This window comes from Nyctereutes procyonoides, unplaced genomic scaffold, assembly GCF_905146905.1.
Source record: "Nyctereutes procyonoides isolate TBG_1078 unplaced genomic scaffold, NYPRO_anot_genome, whole genome shotgun sequence".
Classification (NCBI taxonomy): domain Eukaryota; kingdom Metazoa; phylum Chordata; class Mammalia; order Carnivora; family Canidae; genus Nyctereutes; species Nyctereutes procyonoides.
Window position 1 is genome coordinate 60,888,795 of NW_026575140.1, and position 20,117 is coordinate 60,908,911.

Consider the following 20,117-nt stretch of genomic DNA (forward strand, 5'->3'; position numbering starts at 1 on the left):
TACAGTGCCATGCACAGCATAGTGAAGAAATAAACATGAAGATACTGTCATCTTTTGGCATGCGGTTCTCAGCCTCAGTGCTGTAGACATTTTGGACCAGTTTTTTTCTTTTTTGTTTTGATTGTTTTGTTTTTTAGAAGTTCAGTATAACACCCAGTGCTCATCCCCATCAAGTGCCGCCCTCAGTGCCCATCGCCAAGTTACCCCTACCCCCCGCCCACCTCCCCTTCTGCAACCCTTTGTTTGTTTCCCAGAGCTAGGAGTCTCTCATGCTTTGTCTCCCTTTCTAATTTTTCCCACTCAGTTCCTTTATAATCCCTTTCACTATTTCTTATATTCCCCGTATGAGTGAAACCATATGATGATTGTCCTCCTCCAATTGATTTACTTCACTCAGCATAATACTTAATTTACTTCATTCAGCATAATACCCTCCAGTTCCATCCACATCGAAGCAAATGGTGGGTATTCATCCTTTCTGATGGTTGAGTAATATTCCATTATATATATAGACCACATCTTTATCCATTCATCTTTCGATGGACACCGAGGCTCCTTCCACAGTTTGGCCAATGTGGACATTGCTGCTATAAACATTGAGGTGCAGGTATCTTGGCTTTTCACTGCATCCGTATCTTTGGGGTAAATCCCCAACAGTGCAATTGCTGGGTCGTAGGGCAGGTCTATTTTTAACTCTTTGAGGCACCTCCACACAGTTTTCCAGAGTGGCTGTACCAGTTCACATTCCCACCAACAATGCTAGAGGGTTCCCCTTTCTCCACATCCTCTCCAACATTTGTTGTTTCCTGTCTTGTTAATTTTCCCCATTCTCACTGGTGTGAGGTGGTATCTCATTGTGGTTTTGATTTGTATTTCCCTGATGACAAGTGATGCGGAGCATTTTCTCATGTGCTTGTTGACCATGTCTGTGTCGTCTTTGGTGAAACGTCTGTTCATGTCTTTTGCCCACTTCATGATTGGATTGTTTGTTTCTTTGCTGTTGAGTTTAATGAGTTCTTTATAGATCTTGGATACTAGCCCTTTATCTGATAGGTCATTTGCAACTATCTTCTCCCATTCTGTAGGTTGTCTTTTAGTTTTGTGGACTGTTTCTTTTGCTGTGCAGAAGCTTTTTATCCCGATTAAGTCCCAGTAGTTCATTTTGCTTTTATTTCTTTTGCCTTCGTAGATGTATCTTGCAAGAAGTTGCTGTGGCCGAGTTCAAAAAGGGTGTTGCCTGTGTTCTCCTCTAGGATTTTGATGGATTCTTGTCTCGCATTTAGATCTTTCATCCATTTTGAGTATATCTTTGTGTATGGTGTAAGAGAATGGTCTAGTTTCATTCTTTTGCATGTGGGGGTCCAATTTTCCCAGCATCATTTATTGAAGAGACTATTCTTTTTCTAGTGGATATTCTTTCCTGCTTTGTCAAATATTAGTTGATCATAGAGTTGAGGGCCCATTTCTGGGTTCTTTATTCTGTTCCATTTATCGAGGTGTCTATTTTTGTGCCAGGACCATACTGTCTTGATGGTCACAGCTTTGTAATACAGCTTGAAATCTGGCATTGTGATGCTCTCGGCATTGGTTTTCTTTTTCAACATTTCCTGGCTATTCAGGGTCTTTTCTGATTCAACAAAGATCTTAAGATTATTTGTTGCAACCCTGTGAAGAAGGAACAGATGTTTTTGGTGGGGAATGTCCTGTGGATTGTGGATGTTTAGCAGTACCGCTGGCAAGTTGCACCTGTCTAGTTCTGACAATCAAGTGTCTCCAGATGTCAGATGTCCCCTTGGGTACAAATAACTGTGGTTGAGAATCCTTGGTCTAGTGGGACAGAGCAAACGAAACACTGAGTTCTCATTAAATATCAAGGCCTCTGGTAGATATTTATGAAATTCCATAAATAGGTTACTTTATGTTACTTCACTTCACCTTCCATTTCTCACTGATCTAATTGGGAATAAGATTTGTAACATAGTTTTCCTGGTGCCATACAGCTAATAAGTTATGAAGCTGGGATTTGATTCCAAATCTGACTCCAGAGCCCATGTTTATTCCATTACAGTTCATGTATTGGTGACATATATTTGAAAACTTGACAAAATATTTAATATGAGTATTTAATTGGAGACTTTTGGAACGTCATGTGAAAGCATAGGGGTGGGAGTTTTCAATTATTTCTTGGTGACGGTAGAGGCAGCATTGATAAATCTTTACAGAGGAATGCTGTTTGGTATGAGTCTGGAAGAGTATACATATGTTTTCTCAGGACCACAAAGGGTAGGGTGGGGTGAGCATTTCATAAAGAGGGGCTGCATCTTTAAAAGCAAAGAGGCTTGCTCACTTTTGTGTCTTGTGTATTTAGTATAACACAATAGGAGCTCAAATGATGAACGGATGGTCATAGAGTATTTGCATATCTCTAGGGAAATATATTTATGTACACCTTTACTTATGAGCAGGTATGTAGCTGGAGTAGGGAGTGTGAAGCAGGAGTTGATTAGATCATAGCATGGCCAGATTGCTGTAATAATAATATGTATTCTAGTTTTCTTGATTAGGCTTTATCTTGGACTGATGTGGTGCAGAATAAGTACAATAGATATTCTCCACCAAATAAAGCATATTTTTATACGTACTAGTGGAAAGAAGTGAACGGTCTATAAAATTGGGAATTTATTTTCTTTGAGAGAGAGAGAGAGAGAGGGAGGGTAAGGGCAGCGGGAGAGGGGGAGAGAGAATTTTAGGCAGGCTCCACACCCAGCATGTGAGCCTGACACAGGGCTTGATCTCACAATCCTGAGACAATGACTTGATGTGAAATCAAGAATTGGACACTAAACTGAATGAGATACCCAGGCACCCCAGTTAGGTAATATTTTTTTAAGCACAAATTTTGGGCCAAGAATTTTGTGAGGTGCTGGGGATACAAAAATGAAAAAATAGTCTTTATAAATTCCTAAGACTCACACCGTGGTGTCCACTTGATCTGCTTCCCTGAAATTTTCCTTTGCCCCCAACAGAGTTGACAGTATCCTTTTTTGCTCATTACTCTACCTTGTAGGTATCTTTGTTTTTGTTTTTAATTTCAAGTCAATTAGCCAACAGATAGTACATCATTGGTTTCAGATGTAGAATTTAGTGATTCATCAGTTGCATGTAACACTCAGTGTTCATCCCATCACCCAGTTACCCTGTCCCTCCACCCCTTCCCCTCCAGCAACCCTCAGTTTGTTCCCAGGTATCTCTGTTACTTTGATTCATTGATTAATTTTAATAATATTGAGTGCCTTCTATTTGCTAGACACTGTTCCTGAAGCTGTCATTCTTATTTGGGAGATAGAGAGCAAACACATAGGTAGGTAGTTTTAGGTAGTGATAAGGACTTTGAAGAAAAAGAAAACCAAAAAAAGATTGTGACAAAGCCTGCTGTTCTATACAGAGTGGTCAGGGTTGGCCTGGGTGAAAGGTAAAATTTGAGAAGAGGTTTGACACAGTGACAAAAGAACCATGCAGGATTCTGGAGAAAGACTGCTGTCTGCAGAGCAAACAGATTTCATGCCGTGTTCCTAAGGGAAGAGAAGCAGCAAGGAGGCCAGCGTGGCTGCAGTGCACTGAGGGTTTGTGGCTGGGCTAAAGGCCAGTTTATGTAAAATGTTTGTGCTGGGGTAGGGCCATGGGTCTTGGATTTGGATTTTATTTTTGAGTATATTGGGGAGCCTTTGGAAGGTTTTAGGTAAGAGTTTTGGGATTTTAGATTTTTTTTCTCAAATGTACTGCGAAGTCATTTGAAAGTGCTTGAGTAGGCACAGGTGTATGGTATGATTTATGTTTAAGGATTAAGGACCACTCTGGCTTCTTTGAATACTTTGAAGAGATGATAGGAAGCCATGACTGGAAACAGGCCATTTAGGGGACTGGTCTTGTCAAGAGATGAGGTGCTTGGACGGGTGTGGGATGGGTAGAGGTGGGCGAGATGGCTGGATTTAATATAGGTTTAAAATTATAGTCAGTGGTTGCCATTGATGTGAGATGTGAGAGAAAAGTTATGGACAACTCAAAGATTTTTTTGGTCTGAGAAATGGGTTAATTACATGTTCTGTACTGAAGAAGGAAAGAGCAGGTTTGGAGAGTTGCAAGAATGAGTTCAGTGTTTAGCATTTAACATGCTTTTACTGGTTTCCTCTATTTCTCTTGAGACTGTGAACTTCTTGATTGTAGGGACTGTGTTTTATGATCTTTGTTTAATCAGCCCCTAGGGCATGACTTGGCAGATTATAGGAACTCAACATGTAATTGTTGATTGCATATACTAATACATGCATAAATGCTCTATTAGAGATGAAAACTATTTTTTTTGTTAAATCTTAGCATGAGAAGGGTTATTTCCATTCAAATAATTAAAAATGAAAACAAATGAAAAATTGTTATTATTGATTATTGCTAATTATACTTTTACTTTGTAGGTGGCACATTTTTATAATTCTATTGATCAACAAATGATTCAAAGCCAGAGACCAATGATGCTACAATCTGCATTAGCGTTTGAACAGATAATTAAGGTAAATGGACTTTTTATGTTATAATTAGATACCCTGACACTTACCATTGATCTAAAGTTTTGTTTTGTTCCCCAATGACTTCCTTTACTCTTAACAAGTAACATTTTCCCATCTGTAGATTTAAATGGTTATAGTGTTTCACAAAGAGTTTGATCAATTGATTTAGTGTCTATAGTATATGGTTGGTATGCTATTTACTAACTCACTGAGGTGTGAGGTCTTGATATACCAGAGTCTTAAGTGCTTTTTCATCATCTCCTGATTTTATAATTTAGTGTTTGTTTTTTATCTGTGCTTGTTTCAATACACACACATATGGCATTAGAAAAACCTACAATAGTTTTTAAACTGTTACTGTGTGACTGGTGGGTTTTGAAATCTACAGTGTTAGTCTGAACAGACATAAAATATTTAAAAAGGAAGTAGAAGAGGAATTTGTCCTTTTCTTATTTTATTTGGAAGTGGACTGCTAGTTGTGATTTTCCTCAAGACCACCAGGTTCGGGATGCCTGGATCGCTCAGTGGTTGAGCGCCTGCCTTCGGCCCAAGGCATGATCCTGGAGTTCTGGAGTTCTGGGATCGAGTCCCGCATCGGGCTCTCTGCATGGAGCCTGCTTCTCCCTCTGCCTGTGTCTCTGCCTCTCTCTCTGTCTCTCTGTGTCTCTCATGAATAAATAAATAAAAAAAAATCTTAAAAAAAAAAAAAAGACCCCCAGGTTCTGTGATTTTCTGGGAGGACTGATAGGACTCTGGGTATAGTTTACTCACAGCTGATTGATTTATGATTTATAACAGCAAGAGGCTGCAGAGCAGAGTTAGCACAGGGCATGAGAGTGAGGTCCCAGGGAAAGCAGGTGTGAGCTTTCAGGAGTCCTTCCCAGTGGAGTTCCACAGGGCATCCTTCACTCTCCCAGCAAGAAGCTGTCTTACGTGTGAAGTGTTGTCTCCAGGAAGACCATCGGGGGCCTTGGTGCCCAGACACTCACCGGGGGTTAGTCATGTAGGTGTCTTGTGCCTGCTCTGTACTGAAATTCCAGGTTCCCAGGAGGATATCAGGTGTTCAGCAGAAGCCATGTAGTTTGGGTACAGTGAACCAGTCTTAAAGGTGAGGGTGATGGGAAGCCACCATGCTGCAGGTGTTCAGGTGTCAGGTAAGGGTCCATCTTTGGATCGGGCCTTTTGAGGGATAGCATGCAGACCGGTTCCACTAACTGTTCTGCACGCTAGTTCTCAGACTTCAAATTTATTAGAAGTCAGATAATTCCTATTATAAACTTTTTTATTGCCAAAACTCAATATGAATTTATATTGGAAAGTTTAAAAAATTCTGGTAAACAAAAAGGAAAAAAAGTTTTAAAATTGTACCACCAAGGGATGGCCATTCTTAATAGTGGGTGAATATCCTGTAAGCTTTTTTTTTCTGGGGTATTTGCAAGTGTACTTCTGAAAATGGGATAATATTTTATTATTTTTCACCTTATAATATTTAATTGTATACCTTTAAACTCTTTTTCCCTAATAAATGTACTCAAAGTAACCTCTCGATTTTTCCATGAGAAATTGAGTTGTGAGAAGTAAATAATCCGTTTAGCATGTGTTAAATGAGACAGAAGAGTAGATAAGGAACCAAGATGGAAGGAGAAGGAACAGGGAGGCTCTTTCTAATCTCCTGGCTGCTAACTGGAGAAGAGAGCACGGATTCCAGTTTAACTGATTTTATAATCTCAGGGAATACAGCAGTAACTGGTGCATGGTAATGACAAGGTCATTGCTTTTTAAGCTATCCCACAGCGGATTCTGTTGGAGGTATTATCCTCGCTTCACTCATTTTCGGCTGTTGATTGAGGCTCTCCATATTCTAGGCCTTGTTGCTGGCCGTACATCTGCTGAGAGCTGACTCCTGTAGCCCCCTTCTCACTCCATTTCTGTGTACTTGCTCTGAGGATGTAGACTCCTCTGTACTCACATGGGACTCTAATTTTTGCTTCAATCACTGCATCTGATTTAAAAAATTCTTGAGAAGGATAGTTTACTTTCCTCACCCCAGTGTTTTTGCAATTCTTACCCAGAGGACTGCCTGTAGCTGTGCTTTCAGATCAGGTTTGCTGCAGATACATTCTCCCCCCTTTTCTTTGTCTGAGAGTTGTCCTTCCCCCTCTCTCCTGGAGGATATTTCAGGCAGGTACACAATCTATGGTTCACAGGTTTTTTTTTTTTTTTTTTTTTTTGCACTTGAGGGATGAGGTTCTGCTTGCTTCTGGCTGTCGCGGCCTCAGCTGAGAAGCTGCCCTTTGAGTGTCTTGTCCTCTGTGCGTAGGGTGATGTTTCTGACACGATGAATGCCCTGTGGGGCCAGAGGAGAGGCTGGCTGGGCCTCGCAGGTAGCAGCACACTGATGAGAACAGAGCATTGCCAATGAGCAGAGAGGCAGGTCAGGGCCCAGTCTTACACCTCAGCTCTGTGCTGAGCCTACCAGTGTGGCTCAGGGGGGAGGCACCATCCAACTCGTCCATTGCTGCAAAGCAGGGGTGCAGGCTCAGCTGGTCTTTCGTTACCCTGGCAGGGGACGTGGAGCACTGCCTGCCTTTGACAAGTGCTGGACAGAAGCTCAGCTGTCTGGTACAACACAGACTGCAGAGCGCGGTTTTTCCCCTCGGTGTTGGCAAGAGTAGGGTGGGTATTGCTAAAAAGATTGGCTTTTGTTAGGCTGCTGTTTTCCTCGCCTGGTCATTAGCTAGAGGGAACAGGCTTCTTCTGGAGGTTTGTGTGCGCGCGCATGCGCGTGCGTGCGTGTGTGTGTTTTCCTGAAGGGGGCTATAGGGTGGAGGCTTCCAGATGTGAGGGTCTCCCAGATGTGAGGGCGATGGTAGGGAAGCCTGTCAGCCTCTGCTCAGTCTGCCTTTTTGCTTCTCCCTTCCTTCTGAGTGTGCTATGTCATCAGATGGTTTTGCTCTCAGAGGGAGAACTTGGAAGGGATGGGGCTATCCAGTTTGCAAGACTGCCTTACCATTTGTAAAATGGAAAAATTACTATATGCTTTTTTATTGCAGATGAGTGTTAGGGGTAATTGGACTTAAGATTTTGAATGTGGAACCTTTAGGAAAGGACAGATGCATTTAAATGTTAAACGATGTTTGTTATACCTTAGAATTCGAAAGCAGGAAGTGGGGGAAAGTCACAAATTACTTGGGATAATCCTAAAGAATTAGAAGGCTACATCCAAAAACTCCAAAATGCTGCTCAACGACTTGCCACTGAAAATAGGAAACTGAGGAAATGGCACACTATATTTTGTGAGAAGGTACGTTTTATTTATAAAGTTGGATAAGCTATGACTAGTATTACTTAAGTGGTAATTGGGATATATAAATACTTCTTATTTGGAAGTCAGTTATCTACCAGACTTAAAGTTGCAGAAGTAGAGCAGACTTGACACTTGCCTTCGCCTTCGTCTGTTGTCAACAACTTGTGTTTCCGTAGTACGCTTGTCAAAACTAGGGAATTGATGGCTTTAAATTTTCCAGCTTTTCCGCTGCTCTCCATTTCCTTCTCCATGATCCTGTCCAGGATCCTGCATTGCATGAAGTTTTGGAGGCTCTGCAGGCGCGTCCTCCTCAGGCTTTCCTTCTGTTTCACCAGCTTGTTATAGGTAGTTGTTTGTAGAAGTCTCTTGCTATGGGTGTACGTGGTATTTTCTCATTATTAGAGGGAGGTGATACAGTTTGGACAGAGATGCCTCGGCACTGCCGTTCTGCCTTTGCCACGGCCTTATTCAGGAATTCATGTGTCTTCTAGGTTGAGTTAATATCATCACTTGGTTACAGTGGAGTCTTTCAGGTTTTTCCACTGAAAAGTTATTTTTTTCTGGGGCTCCTTTGAGACTATCATACTTTAATTTTTAACAGGTGGTAGTTCTTATGAATATTGATCTGCTGAGGCAGCAACAGCGCTGGAAAGATGGATTACAAGAATTGAGAACTGGCTTAGCCACTGTAGAAGCACAGGTAAAGTATGTCCACTTGGGGTCTACACTTTGAGTATGACCTTTGCAGAAGGTGAATATATAAATTGATGGAAAGTTCATGAAGGTAAATCTTTAATAAATTCCTAATAAATTTAGAATTTTACTGAATTACATAGACCACACATTGGCAGTGCTGTTACATTTAAAAGTATAAAAACAAAAAAACAAAAACAAAAAAAAGTATAAAAACGAGTTTCCATACATCTTAAGGAATGCCAGATTTCTCAGTTCAGACTTGGTAGTTGCTGCGAGTTGGTGCTTAAATTTTATCATTCTTTAGTTTTCTTGTAGGTGATTGTGATATCTGTAGAACACAAAGCTGAGCTTAGGCAGAAGCCTATTAATTGAAATAACTCCATATGTTTTCCCCATTTTGGGGTGAAATTTCAGATCTATACATATTTTGAAATGTATATGAAAGTGGCTAGCACAGAGCCTGCTACATGGGTGCTGGTGGGGTCTTAGTGGAATGTGAGCCAGGTGACCTACCTATTATGTTCATGCACTTGTCAGATCTTGAAGAAAAAATAAAAAATGTTAGAAACAATGTATTTCTGGTTATATGGAAAAATAGAATGTGTAAACTCTCCGGAGCATACTCATATTTTAAGTATATTATTTTTAAAAAAATGTGCAGTAGAGTATCTCTAGAGTGAAAAGGGGAGAGAAGAGCTCTTTACTTGATGGAATTTTAGAAAGAGGATTACTAAGTTCATGAAATAAACCAGTTTCTGTTAGTTTCTTTTTTGTTTTAGCATCATAAAGTCCATATCTAAAATCTATTTGACATTAACTCGATCTCTTAAATTATGCTGATCTTTCAGAGTACTATTTATAAGCATGAAAATGAGAGAATTTCGTATATGACTCCATATGAATTGTATAAGTAGCAACTAAGGAATTTCATGTTTTAAGATGTTTAAAATGAGGATTTTTTTTGCATATAATTTTATGTGATATAAGAGCTTGAAATGAAAACTCTATTGTACTACCTAGATTTTTAAATACAAACTGTGAATAAAACCTATCAGGGCTTCCAGGCCAGCGAGATGCATGCGTGGAAACAGCACTGGAATCATCAGCTGTACAAAGCTCTGGAGCACCAGTACCAGATGGGTTTGGAAGCACTCAGTGAGAACCTGCCGGAAATAAACATAGACTTAATGTACAAGTAAGGTTTTTTAGACCCATTTTAATTCTCAGTCTATATTTTTCTAATTCATATTTTGAAGTTATTTATTTGTTTTCAGACAAGGACGATTACAATTCAGGCCTCCTTTTGAAGAAATCCGGGCTAAATATTATAGAGAAATGAAGAGGTTCATCGGCATTCCTAATCAGTTTAAGGGAGTGGGTGAGGCAGGAGAGGAGTCTATTTTTTCTGTTATGATTGATAGAAATGCAAGTGGATTTTTGACTATTTTCAGCAAAGCTGAAGATCTGTTCAGGAGATTATCAGCGGTTTTACATCAACATAAGGTATGGAACATGTTATTTCTTTTTTTTTTTTAATAATAAGTTTATTTTGTATTGGTGTTCAATTTGCCAACATACAGAATAACACCCAGTGCTCATCCCGTCAAGTGCCCCCCTCAGTGCCCATCACCCATTCACCCCCAACCCCTGCCCTCCTCCCCTTCCACCACCCCTAGTTCGTTTCCCGGAGTTAGGAGTCTTTATGTTCTGTCTCCCTTTCTGATATTTCCTACCCATTTCTTCTCCCTTCTCTTCTATTCCCTTTCACTATTATTTATATTCCCCAAATGAATGAGACCATATAATGTTTGTCCTTCTCCGATTGACTTATTTCACTCAGCATAATACCCTCCAGTTCCATCCATGTTGAAGCAAATGGTGGGTATTTGTCGTTTCTAATGGCTGAGGAATATTCCATTGTATACATAAACCACATCTTCTTTATCCATTCATCTTTTGATGGACACTGAGGCTCCTTCCACAGTTTGGCTATTGTAGACATTGCTGCTATAAACATTGGGTTGCAGGTATCCTGCCATTTCACTGCATCTGTATCTTTGGGGTATGGAACATGTAATTTCATGTTATTCTAATATTTCATCTGATTGAATTAGTATGAAATGTACGATCTGCAGTTTATCTTATGTCATAACATAAAAATATAGCAAGGTGGAGTCAGAGTTGAGGATTCTTATACAACCTACATTTATACTGCAGATGAGAAAAAAAGTTATACTAAGATACCTGTCTTTGACTATTTGAAAATTGAGAAACTCTTGTTGCATCAACATGGAATATGACAGGGTCCTGTTGTGTCAATTTTAATTCCTCTCACAAAAATATATCCTTTTTCTTCATGCTTTGGATCAAGAGCAATCCATGGAGTAAAGCAATTTCATTAAGATGATGTAACTTTTTACTTTTGTTTGAGTGAATCCTACCACCCTCCAAATATAAATCCCAGCTGCATTCCTCATTTAATGCTCATTTATGATGCTCCTGAGACGGATGACTGAGTATTCAACCGGTTTCTGAACTGCCTCTGTGATGCTGCTTCTGCATCACAGAAATATTCTACTACACTATATTTTTGGTTTCTAGAGTGGGTTGGATATGGATACTTTCAGATTTGTAGTGTTGGCTTTGCCAAGGTGATTCTGTGTATACATCAATTTCGAGAAGAGAATCTTAAAGGTTTTTGTGATCTAAAAAAAGTGTTACGATCTCCGTATTTTACTATGTTAAATAGTTTTCTTCCCTGTTCATCCTTTAGGCTCTACAGTAATAGCTGTATTTGCATACTTATGTTGAAATTCATTTGAATACCTTACATTTGTCCCTTTTTATCAGTGTTAAGTTAGACCCTAAGCTTTTACATGTTAATATGTTAGTATTGTTTCTTTAATAATGTTTTTCATTCTTTAAATAGGAGTGGATTGTAATTGGGCAAGTTGATATGGAAGCTCTAGTGGAAAAACATCTTTCTACTGTACATGATTGGGAGAAAAATTTTAAAGCACTAAAAATAAAAGGGAAAGAAGTAGAACGACTTCCAAGGTATGGGAAGGTGTTATTTTTTTTTCTTTTATTACATGCATTTTTTTTTTTGGTATATATATATATATATATATATATATTTTTTTTTTTTTTTTTTAATAAATTTTTATTGGTGTTCAATTTACCAACATACAGAATAACACCCAGTGCGGTATATATTTTTTTTTATTGGAGTTCGATTTGCCAACATATAGCATAACACCCCATGCTGATCTGGTCAAGTGCCCCCCTCAGTGCCTGTCACCCAGTCACCCCAACCCCCGCCTACCTCTATTTCTACCACCCCTTGTTCGTTTTCCAGAATTAGCTGTCTCTCATGTTCTGTCGCCCTCTCTGATATTTCCCACTCATTTTCTCTCCTTTCCCCTTTATTCCCTTTCACTATTTTTTAATATTCTCCAAATGAGTGAGACCATATAATATTTGTCCTTCTCCGATTGATCTACTTCACTCAACATAATACCCTCCAGTTCCATCCATGTCGAAGCAAATGGTGGGTATTTGTCATTTCTAATGGCTGAGTAATAATCCATTGTATACATAAACCACATCTTCTTTATCCATTCATCTTTTGATGGACACTGAGGCTCCTTCCACACTTTGGCTATTGTAGACATTGCTGCTATAAACATTGGGGTGCAGGTGTCCTGGCGTTACACTGCATCTGTATCTTTGGGGTAAATCCCCAGCAGTGCTGGGTCATAGGGCAGATCCATTTTTAAATCTTTGAGGAACTTCCATAGTTTTCCAGAGTGGCTGCACCAGTTCACATTCCCACCAACAATGCCAGAGGGTTCCCCTTTCTCCACATCCTCTCCAACATTTTTGTTTCCTCTCTTGTTAATTTTCCCCATTCTCACTGGTGTGAGGTGGTATCTCATTGTGGTTTTGATTTGTATTTCCCTGATGGCGAGGGATGTGGAGCATTTTCTCATGTGCTTGTTGGCCATGTCTGTTATCTTGGTGAAATGTCTGTTCATATCTTTTATCCACTTCATGATTGAATTGTTTGTTTCTTTGCTGTTGAGTTTAATAAGTTTTATATAGGGCAGCCTGGGTGGCTCAGCGGTTTAGTGTCTGCTTTTGGCCCGGGGTGTGATCCTGGAGACCCGGGATTAAGTCCCAGGTCGGGCTCCCTGCCTGGAGTCGGCCTCTCCCTCTGCCTGTGTCTTTGCCTCTCTCTCTCTCTCTCTCTCTCTCTCTCTCTCTCTCTCTCTCTCTCTCTCTGTCTCTCGTAAATAGATAAATAAAATCTTAAAAAAAATTCTTTATAGATCCTGGATATTAGCCCTTTATCTGATATGTCATTTGCAAATGTCTTCTCCCATTCTGTAGATTGTCTTTTAGTTTTGTTGACTGTTTCTTTTGCTGTGCAGAAGCTTTTTATCTTGATGAAGTCCCAATAGTTCATTTTGCTTTTGTTTCCCTTGCCTTCATAGAAGCAAGAAGTTACTGTGGCCAAGTTCAAAAAGGGTGTTGCCTGTGTTCTCCTCTAGGATTTTGATGGATTCTAGTCTCACATTTAGATCATTCATCCATTTTGAGTGTACATTTGTGTATGGTGCAAGAGAGTGGTCTAGTTTCATTCTTCTGCACGTGGCTGTCCAATTTTCCCAGCACCATTTATTGAAGAGACTGTCTTTCTTCCAGTGGATAGTCTCCTCCTTTGTCAAATATTAGTTGACCATAAAATTGAGGGTCCACTTCTGGATTCTCTATTCTGTTCCATTGATCTATGTGTCTGTTTTTGTGCCCGTACCACACTGTCTTGATGACCACAGCATTGTAGTACAACCTGAAATCTGGCGTTGTGATGCCCCCAGCTCTGGTTTTCTTTTTCAATATTCCCCTGGCTATTCAGGGTCTTTTCTGATTCCACACAAATCTTAAGATGACTTGTTCCAACTCTCTGAAGAAAGTCCATGGTATTTTGATAGGGATCGCATTAAATGTGTAAATTGCCCTGGGTAGCATTGACATTTTCACATTACTAATTCTGCTAATCCATGAGCATGGAATAGTTTTCCATCCCTTTGTGTCTTCCTCAATTTCTTTCAGAAGTGTTCTGTAGTTTTTAGGGTATAGATCCTTCTTTACCTGTTTGGTTAGGTTATTCCTAGGTATCTTTGCTTTTGGGTGCAATTGTAAATGGGATTGACTCCTTAATTTCTTTTTCTTCAGTCTCATTGTTAGTGTATAGGAATGCCACTGGTTTCTGGGCATTGATTTTGTATCCTGCCACTCTGCCGAATTGCTGTATGAGTTCTAGCAATCTTGGGGTGGAGTCTTTGGGGTTTTCTATGTACAGTATCATGTCATCTGTGAAGAGAGAGAGTTTGACTTCTTTGCCAATTTGAATGCCTTTTATTTATTTTTGTTGCCTGGTTGCTGAGGCTAGGACTTCTAGTAGTATGTTGAATAGCAGTGGTGACAGTATACATCCGTGTCTTGTTCCTGATCTTAAGGGAAAGGCTCCCAGTGTTTCGCCATTGAGAATGATATATGCTGTGGGCTTTTCGTAGATGGCTTTTAAGATGCTGTGGAATGTTGCCTCTATCCCTACACTCTGAAGAGTTTTGATCAGGAATGGATGCTGTATTTTGTCAAATGCTTTCTCTGCATCTGTTGAGAGGATCATATGGTTGTTTTTTCTCTTGTTGATATGATCTGTCACGTTGATTGCTTTATGAGTGTTGAACCAGCCTTGCATCCCAGCCTTGCATCCCAAATCCGACTTGGTCATGGCGAATAATCTTCTTAATGTACTGTTGGATCCTATTGGCTAGTATCTTGTTGAGAATTTTTGCATCTGTGTTCCTCAGGGATATTGGTCTGTAATTCTCCTTTTTGGTGGGGTCTTTGTCTGGTTTTGGAATTAAGGTGTTGCTGGCTCAGAGAACGAGGTTGGAAGTATTCCATCCTTTTCTATCTTTCAGGACAGCTTTAGTAGAATAGGTATTGTTTCTTCTTTCAACATTTGATAGAATTCCCCTGGGAAGCCATCTGGCCCTGCATTTCTGTGTCTTGGGAGGTTTTGATGACTGCTTCATTTCCTCCCTGGTTATTGGCCTGTTCAGGTTTTCTATTTCTTCCTGTTCCAGTTTTGGTAGTTTGTGCTTTTCCAGAAATGCGTCCATTTCTTCTTGATTGCCTAATTTATTGGTGTATAGTTGCTCATAATATGTTTTTAAAATCGTTTGTATTTCCTTGGTATTGGTTGTGATCTCTCCTTTTTCATTCGTGATTTTATTAGTCTTTTTTTTTTTTTTAAATAATGCTGGCTAATGGTTTATCTATCTTATTAATTCTTTTAAAGGTCCAGCTCCTGGTTTTGTTGATCTGTTCCACAGTTCTTCTGGTCTCTATTTCATGGAGTTCTGCTCAAATCTTTATTAACTCTCTTCTTCTGCTTGGTGTAGGTTTTATTTGCTGTTCTTTCTCCAGTTCTTTTAGGTGCAAGGTTACCTTATGTATTCGAGTTTTTTTCCAGATTTTTGAGGGATGCTTGTATTGTGATGTATTTCCCTCTCAGAACTGCTTTTGCTGTATGCCAAAGATTTTGAACAGTTGTATCTTCATTCTCCTCATTTTCCATGAATTTTTTAAATCTTTTAAATTCTTCTCTAAATTCCTGGTTGACCCGTTCACCTTTTAGCAGGATGCTCTTTAACCTCCACATGTTTGAGTTTCTTCCAAATTTCTTCTTATGATTGAGTTCAAGTTTCAAAGCATTATGGTCTGAAAATATGCAGGGGACAATCCCAATCTTTTGGTATCAGTTGAGACCTGATTTGTGACCCAGTATGTGGTCTATTCTGGAGAAAGTTCCATGTGTACTTGAGAAGAATGTATATTCAGTTGCATTTGGATGTAAAGTTCTGTAAATATCTGTGAAATCCATTTGGTCCAGTGTATCATTTAAAGCTCGTTTCTTTGGAGATGTTGTGCTTAGAGTATCTGTCATTTGCAGATAGCGTCGTGTTGAGGCCCCCCAGTATAAGTGTATTATTATTTAAGTATGTCTTTACTTTGGTTATTAATTGATTGATATACTTGTCAGCTCCCACATTAGGGGCATAAATATTCATCTCTTATACAGTCTTTGGGATAAACTTTATCGGATATGAGGATTGCTAGCCCTGCTTTCTTTTGAGGGTAATTTGAATGGTAAATGCTCCTCCAACCTTTCATTTTCAGACTGTAGGTGTCCTTAGGACTAAAATGAGTCTCTTGTAGACAGCAAATAGATGGGCTGGCTTTTTTATCCAATCTGAAACCCTGTGTCTTTTGATGGGGTCATTAAGCCCATTCACATTCAGAGTTACTATTGCAAGACAGTGTGGTACTGGCACAAAAACAGACACATAGATCAATGGAACAGAATAGAGAATCCAGAAGTGGACTCTCAACTTTATGGTCAACTAATATTCGACAAAGGAGGAAAGACTATCCACTGGAAAAAAGACAGTCTCTTCAATAAATGGTGCTGGGAAAATTGGACAGCCACGTGCAGAAGAATGAAACTAGACCACTCTCTTGCACCATACACAAAGATAAACTCAAAATGGATGAAAGACCTAATTATGAGACAAGATTCCATCAAAATCCTAGAGGAGAACACAGGCAACACCCTTTTTGAACGTGGCCACAATAACTTCTTGCAAGATTCATCCATGAAGGCAAGAGAAACAAAAGCAAAAATGAACTATTGAGACTTCATCAAGATAAGAAGCTTTTGCACAGCAAAAGAAACAGTCAACAAAACTAAAAGACAACCTACAGAATGGGAGAAGATATTTGCAAATGACGTATCTGATAAATGGCTAGTTTCCAAGATCTGTAAAGAACTTATTAAACTCAACAGCAAAGAAACAAACAATCCAATCATGAAATGGACAAAAGACTTGAACAGAAATCTCACAGAGGAAGACATAGACATGGCCAACAAGCACATGAGAAAATGCTCCACATCCCTTGTCATCAGGGAAATACAAATCAAAACCACAATGAGATACCACCTCACACCAGTGAGAATGGGGAAAATTAACAAGGCAGGAAACCACAAATGTTGGAGAGGATGCGGAGAAAAGGGAACCCTCTTACACTGTTGGTGGGAATGTGAACTGGTGCAGCCACCCTGGAAAACTGTGTGGAGGTACCTCAAAGAGTTAAAAATAGACCTGCCCTACGACCCAGCAATTGCACTGCTGGGGATTTACCCCAAAGATACAGATGTAATGAAACGCCGGGACACCTGCACCCCGATGTTTCTAGCAGCAATGTCCACAATAGCCAAACTGTGGAAGGAGCCTCGGTGTCCATCGACAGATGAATGGATAAAGAAGATGTGGTTTATGTATACAATGGAATATTCCTCAGCCATTAGAAACGACAAATACCCACCATTTGCTTCAACGTGGATGGAACTGGAGGGTATTATGCTGAGTGAAATAAGTCAATCGCAGAAGGACAAACATTATATGGTCTCATTCATTTGGGGAATATAAAAAATAGTGAAAGGGAATAAAGGGGAAAGGAGAAAAAATGAGTGGGAAATATCAGAAAGAGAGACAGAACATGAAAGACTCCTAACTCTGGGAAATGAACTGGAGGTGGTGGAAGGGGAGGTGGGCAGGGAGTGGGGGTGACTGGGTGACGGGCACTGAGGTGGGCACTTGATGGGATGAGCACTGGGAGTTATTCTATATGTTGGCAAATTGAACACCAATAAAAAATTTATAAAAAATCAAGAAAGATGAATTTAGTGTCATCATAATACCTATTCAGTCAGTCCCTGTTTTTGTGGATTATATCCTTGGGCATCGTCTTTCTTTTACAGAGTCCCCCTTAATATTTCTTGCAGAGTTGGTTTGGTAGCCACATATTCTTTCTGTTTCTGCCTATCTTGGAAGCTCTTTACCTCTCCTTCTATTCTGAATGAGAGCCTTGCTGTATAGAGTATTCTTGGCTGCATGTTCTTCTCATTTAGGACCCTAAGTATATCATGCCAGCCCTTTCTGGCCTGCCACATCTCTGTTGAGAGGTCTGCTGTTAATCTAATATTTCTCGCTATATAAGTTAGAGATCTCTTGTCTCTTGCTGCTTTAAGGATTTTCTCTTATCTTTGGAATTTGCAAGTTTCATTGTTAAAGGTCGAGGTGTTGAATGGTTTTTATTGATTTTAGGGGGGATCTCTGTATCTCCTGGATCTGAATGCCTGTTTCCCTTCACAAGGTAGGGAAATTCTCAGCTATGATATGTTCAAATATGCTTTCTGGTCCTCTGTCCCTCTCGGCGCCCTCAGGAACCCCAATTAAATGTAGATTTTTCCTTCTGAGGCTGTCATTTATTTCCCTTAACCTTTCCTCATGGTCTTTAATTTTTTTTCTTTTTTCCCCAGCTTCCTTCCTTGCCATCAGCTTGTTTCTAGGTCACTCACTCTTTCTTCTACCTCATTAACCCTCATCATTAGGACCTCCAGTTTGGATTGCATCTCATTTAATTGATTTTTAATTTCGGCCTGATTAGATCTAAATTCTGCAGTCATGAAGTCTCTTGAATCCTTTATACTTTTTTCCAGAGCCACCAGTAGCTTTATAATTGTGCTTCTGAATTGGCTTCAATTGATATTGAATTGTAATTACATTCTGTAACTCTGTGGCAGAGAGGACTGTTTCTGATTCTTTTGTGGTGAGTTCTTTCTAGTCATTTTCTTAAGTGCAGGGTGGCGAAAACGAGTTGTACTGAAAAAAGGAGGGGTATCCTCTGATTCTATATACTATAAACCCTTGGCCTTCCCTTGGAGCCTTCCAGCGTGGCTTGGTCAAGAACTTGCTCTTCTCCTGTCCTTCCAGCTGGTCTTCTGTGGAGAGGCCTGCTGTGCTGATTCTCAGGTGTGTGCATCTGGGGGAGCTGCCCCGCCCCCTGCCAGATGCAGGGCTCAGTGGAAGCTGTTTATCCTGTGAAGCCCCTGTTCCCTGGCAGCCCCAATTCATCCCAGGCACAGGGTGACACCAGGAGGAACAACACCACTGGTGTCAACTAGCTCTCCAGCCCTGGAGTCAACTCCTCATAGTAACTACTGCAGTCTCCTGGTCTACACTGGCCTGGATGCTCCCGGTGCGGCTGGGGCGCTGACCTGCACAGTTTGGGGGTGCCCAGCTGCAGGAGCATCCTCGCTGTCCTATGTGCTCCCCACCTCCACCTGTCCCGGGGGGAGCGCAGGATCACAGGTGGCTGTCACCCCCTGGCACCCTGTGATCCGGGGCCTGTGCTGCTGGAATCGTGCTCCTGGGGGCTGTGGCTCCGGAAGGCAGCAGGGCACAGCCCCCTCTGCCTGGAGGCACTGCCTGAGCTCCCAAGGCCCTGCTGGGTGCGCACTTCCTCCCTTTCCGGAGCTCAGCTGAGGGGTGTGTGGCATGCCCCCCCCCCCCCCCCCCCCGCACTCCCTCTGTTAGTGACTCCGGGAGACTGGAGGCTCCACTGCTCCTCCCACGATTCTGCCCGAGTTCCCAGCTAAGCGCCTTTCTGTCCCGGAAGAATCTAGTGCAGAGTTTTAAAGTTCCTGCTTTTCTGGGTCTGGGCTTTGCTGTCCTGGAGGCTCTTGCCACCCGCCACCTGGCCTGAGCCAGGCTCTTCGTGGGGCGCCTCCCACAGTTGATCCTTTATTTTTTTTCCTACCTTCCTACATTGTTAGAAGTGCAGACTCTTCTCTCTGTAGCATTACAGCTGTTCTCTCTTCAAATCTCAGGTCAAAAATGTAGGTTTTTAGGATGATTTGAAAGTTATCTATGTAAGTTAGTGGGGACAGGTAACTTGGGGACCCTACTCCTCTGCCATTTGGCCCCGTCCACTCCAAGGTTAGTCGGAAGTTAGTCATTATATGTGTGCTATAACTGTTTCCGCTGTGCGATGGTAAAGGTACTTTTCACTTGGCGGTATGGAAGTCAGGTCACCTTCTTTCCTCCTATAAAGCCCAGCTGTGACTCTGGAGTATTTTCGGAGTAGGACATTGCTAAGACTAAAAGAAATTTTTCTTCTAGAAGTTCTGCTGGCTGGGACCTAGTTGGAGAGAGTAGATTGGGGGGAGGGGCGGTGGGGAGAGGCTTCCCTGCAGACCTGGCATGAGGATCTCACATTTGACTCTGATTTGTGTTGCTTGCTTTCTTTTGGAATGCCCTGGCAGTCTCACAACACAGTGCTGCCTGTGCGTGCTGCCCTAAATGTGGAGGAGACCCTCTGAGGGGCATGTCACAACCCATCTACTTGAGAATATAGCTCCCCCATCATAAATGAAATTCACATCACTGGAACCACTCTTTGCAATAAGCTCAATGAAAGGCCTGTTGAACCGTGCATATATTACCTATAAAGGATAATATTACTTTTATTATTTCATTTGTTCATTCGTTTAATAACTATTTGGTGAGCATTTATAGTATGCAAACCTTGTCCTGTGGCAGTATAAAAATGAAGACAGAGCACCTCAAGTTGCT

The 20,117-nt window shown here is 40.8% G+C and overlaps 1 protein-coding gene across 3 annotated transcripts in view; it reads left to right on the forward strand.

Moving 5' to 3' along the window:
• Nucleotides 1-20,117, forward strand: part of DYNC2H1 (dynein cytoplasmic 2 heavy chain 1) — a 341,276-nt gene that overhangs the window by 15,564 nt on the left and 305,595 nt on the right. For all 3 annotated transcript variants that reach the window (XM_055305872.1, XM_055305873.1, XM_055305874.1), the window contains exons 13-18: nt 4,470-4,565; nt 7,714-7,866; nt 8,471-8,569; nt 9,621-9,760; nt 9,840-10,068; nt 11,495-11,622. In XM_055305872.1, coding sequence (XP_055161847.1) covers nt 4,470-4,565; nt 7,714-7,866; nt 8,471-8,569; nt 9,621-9,760; nt 9,840-10,068; nt 11,495-11,622 — 845 coding nt within the window. The remainder of the gene's footprint in view (nt 1-4,469; nt 4,566-7,713; nt 7,867-8,470; nt 8,570-9,620; nt 9,761-9,839; nt 10,069-11,494; nt 11,623-20,117) is intronic.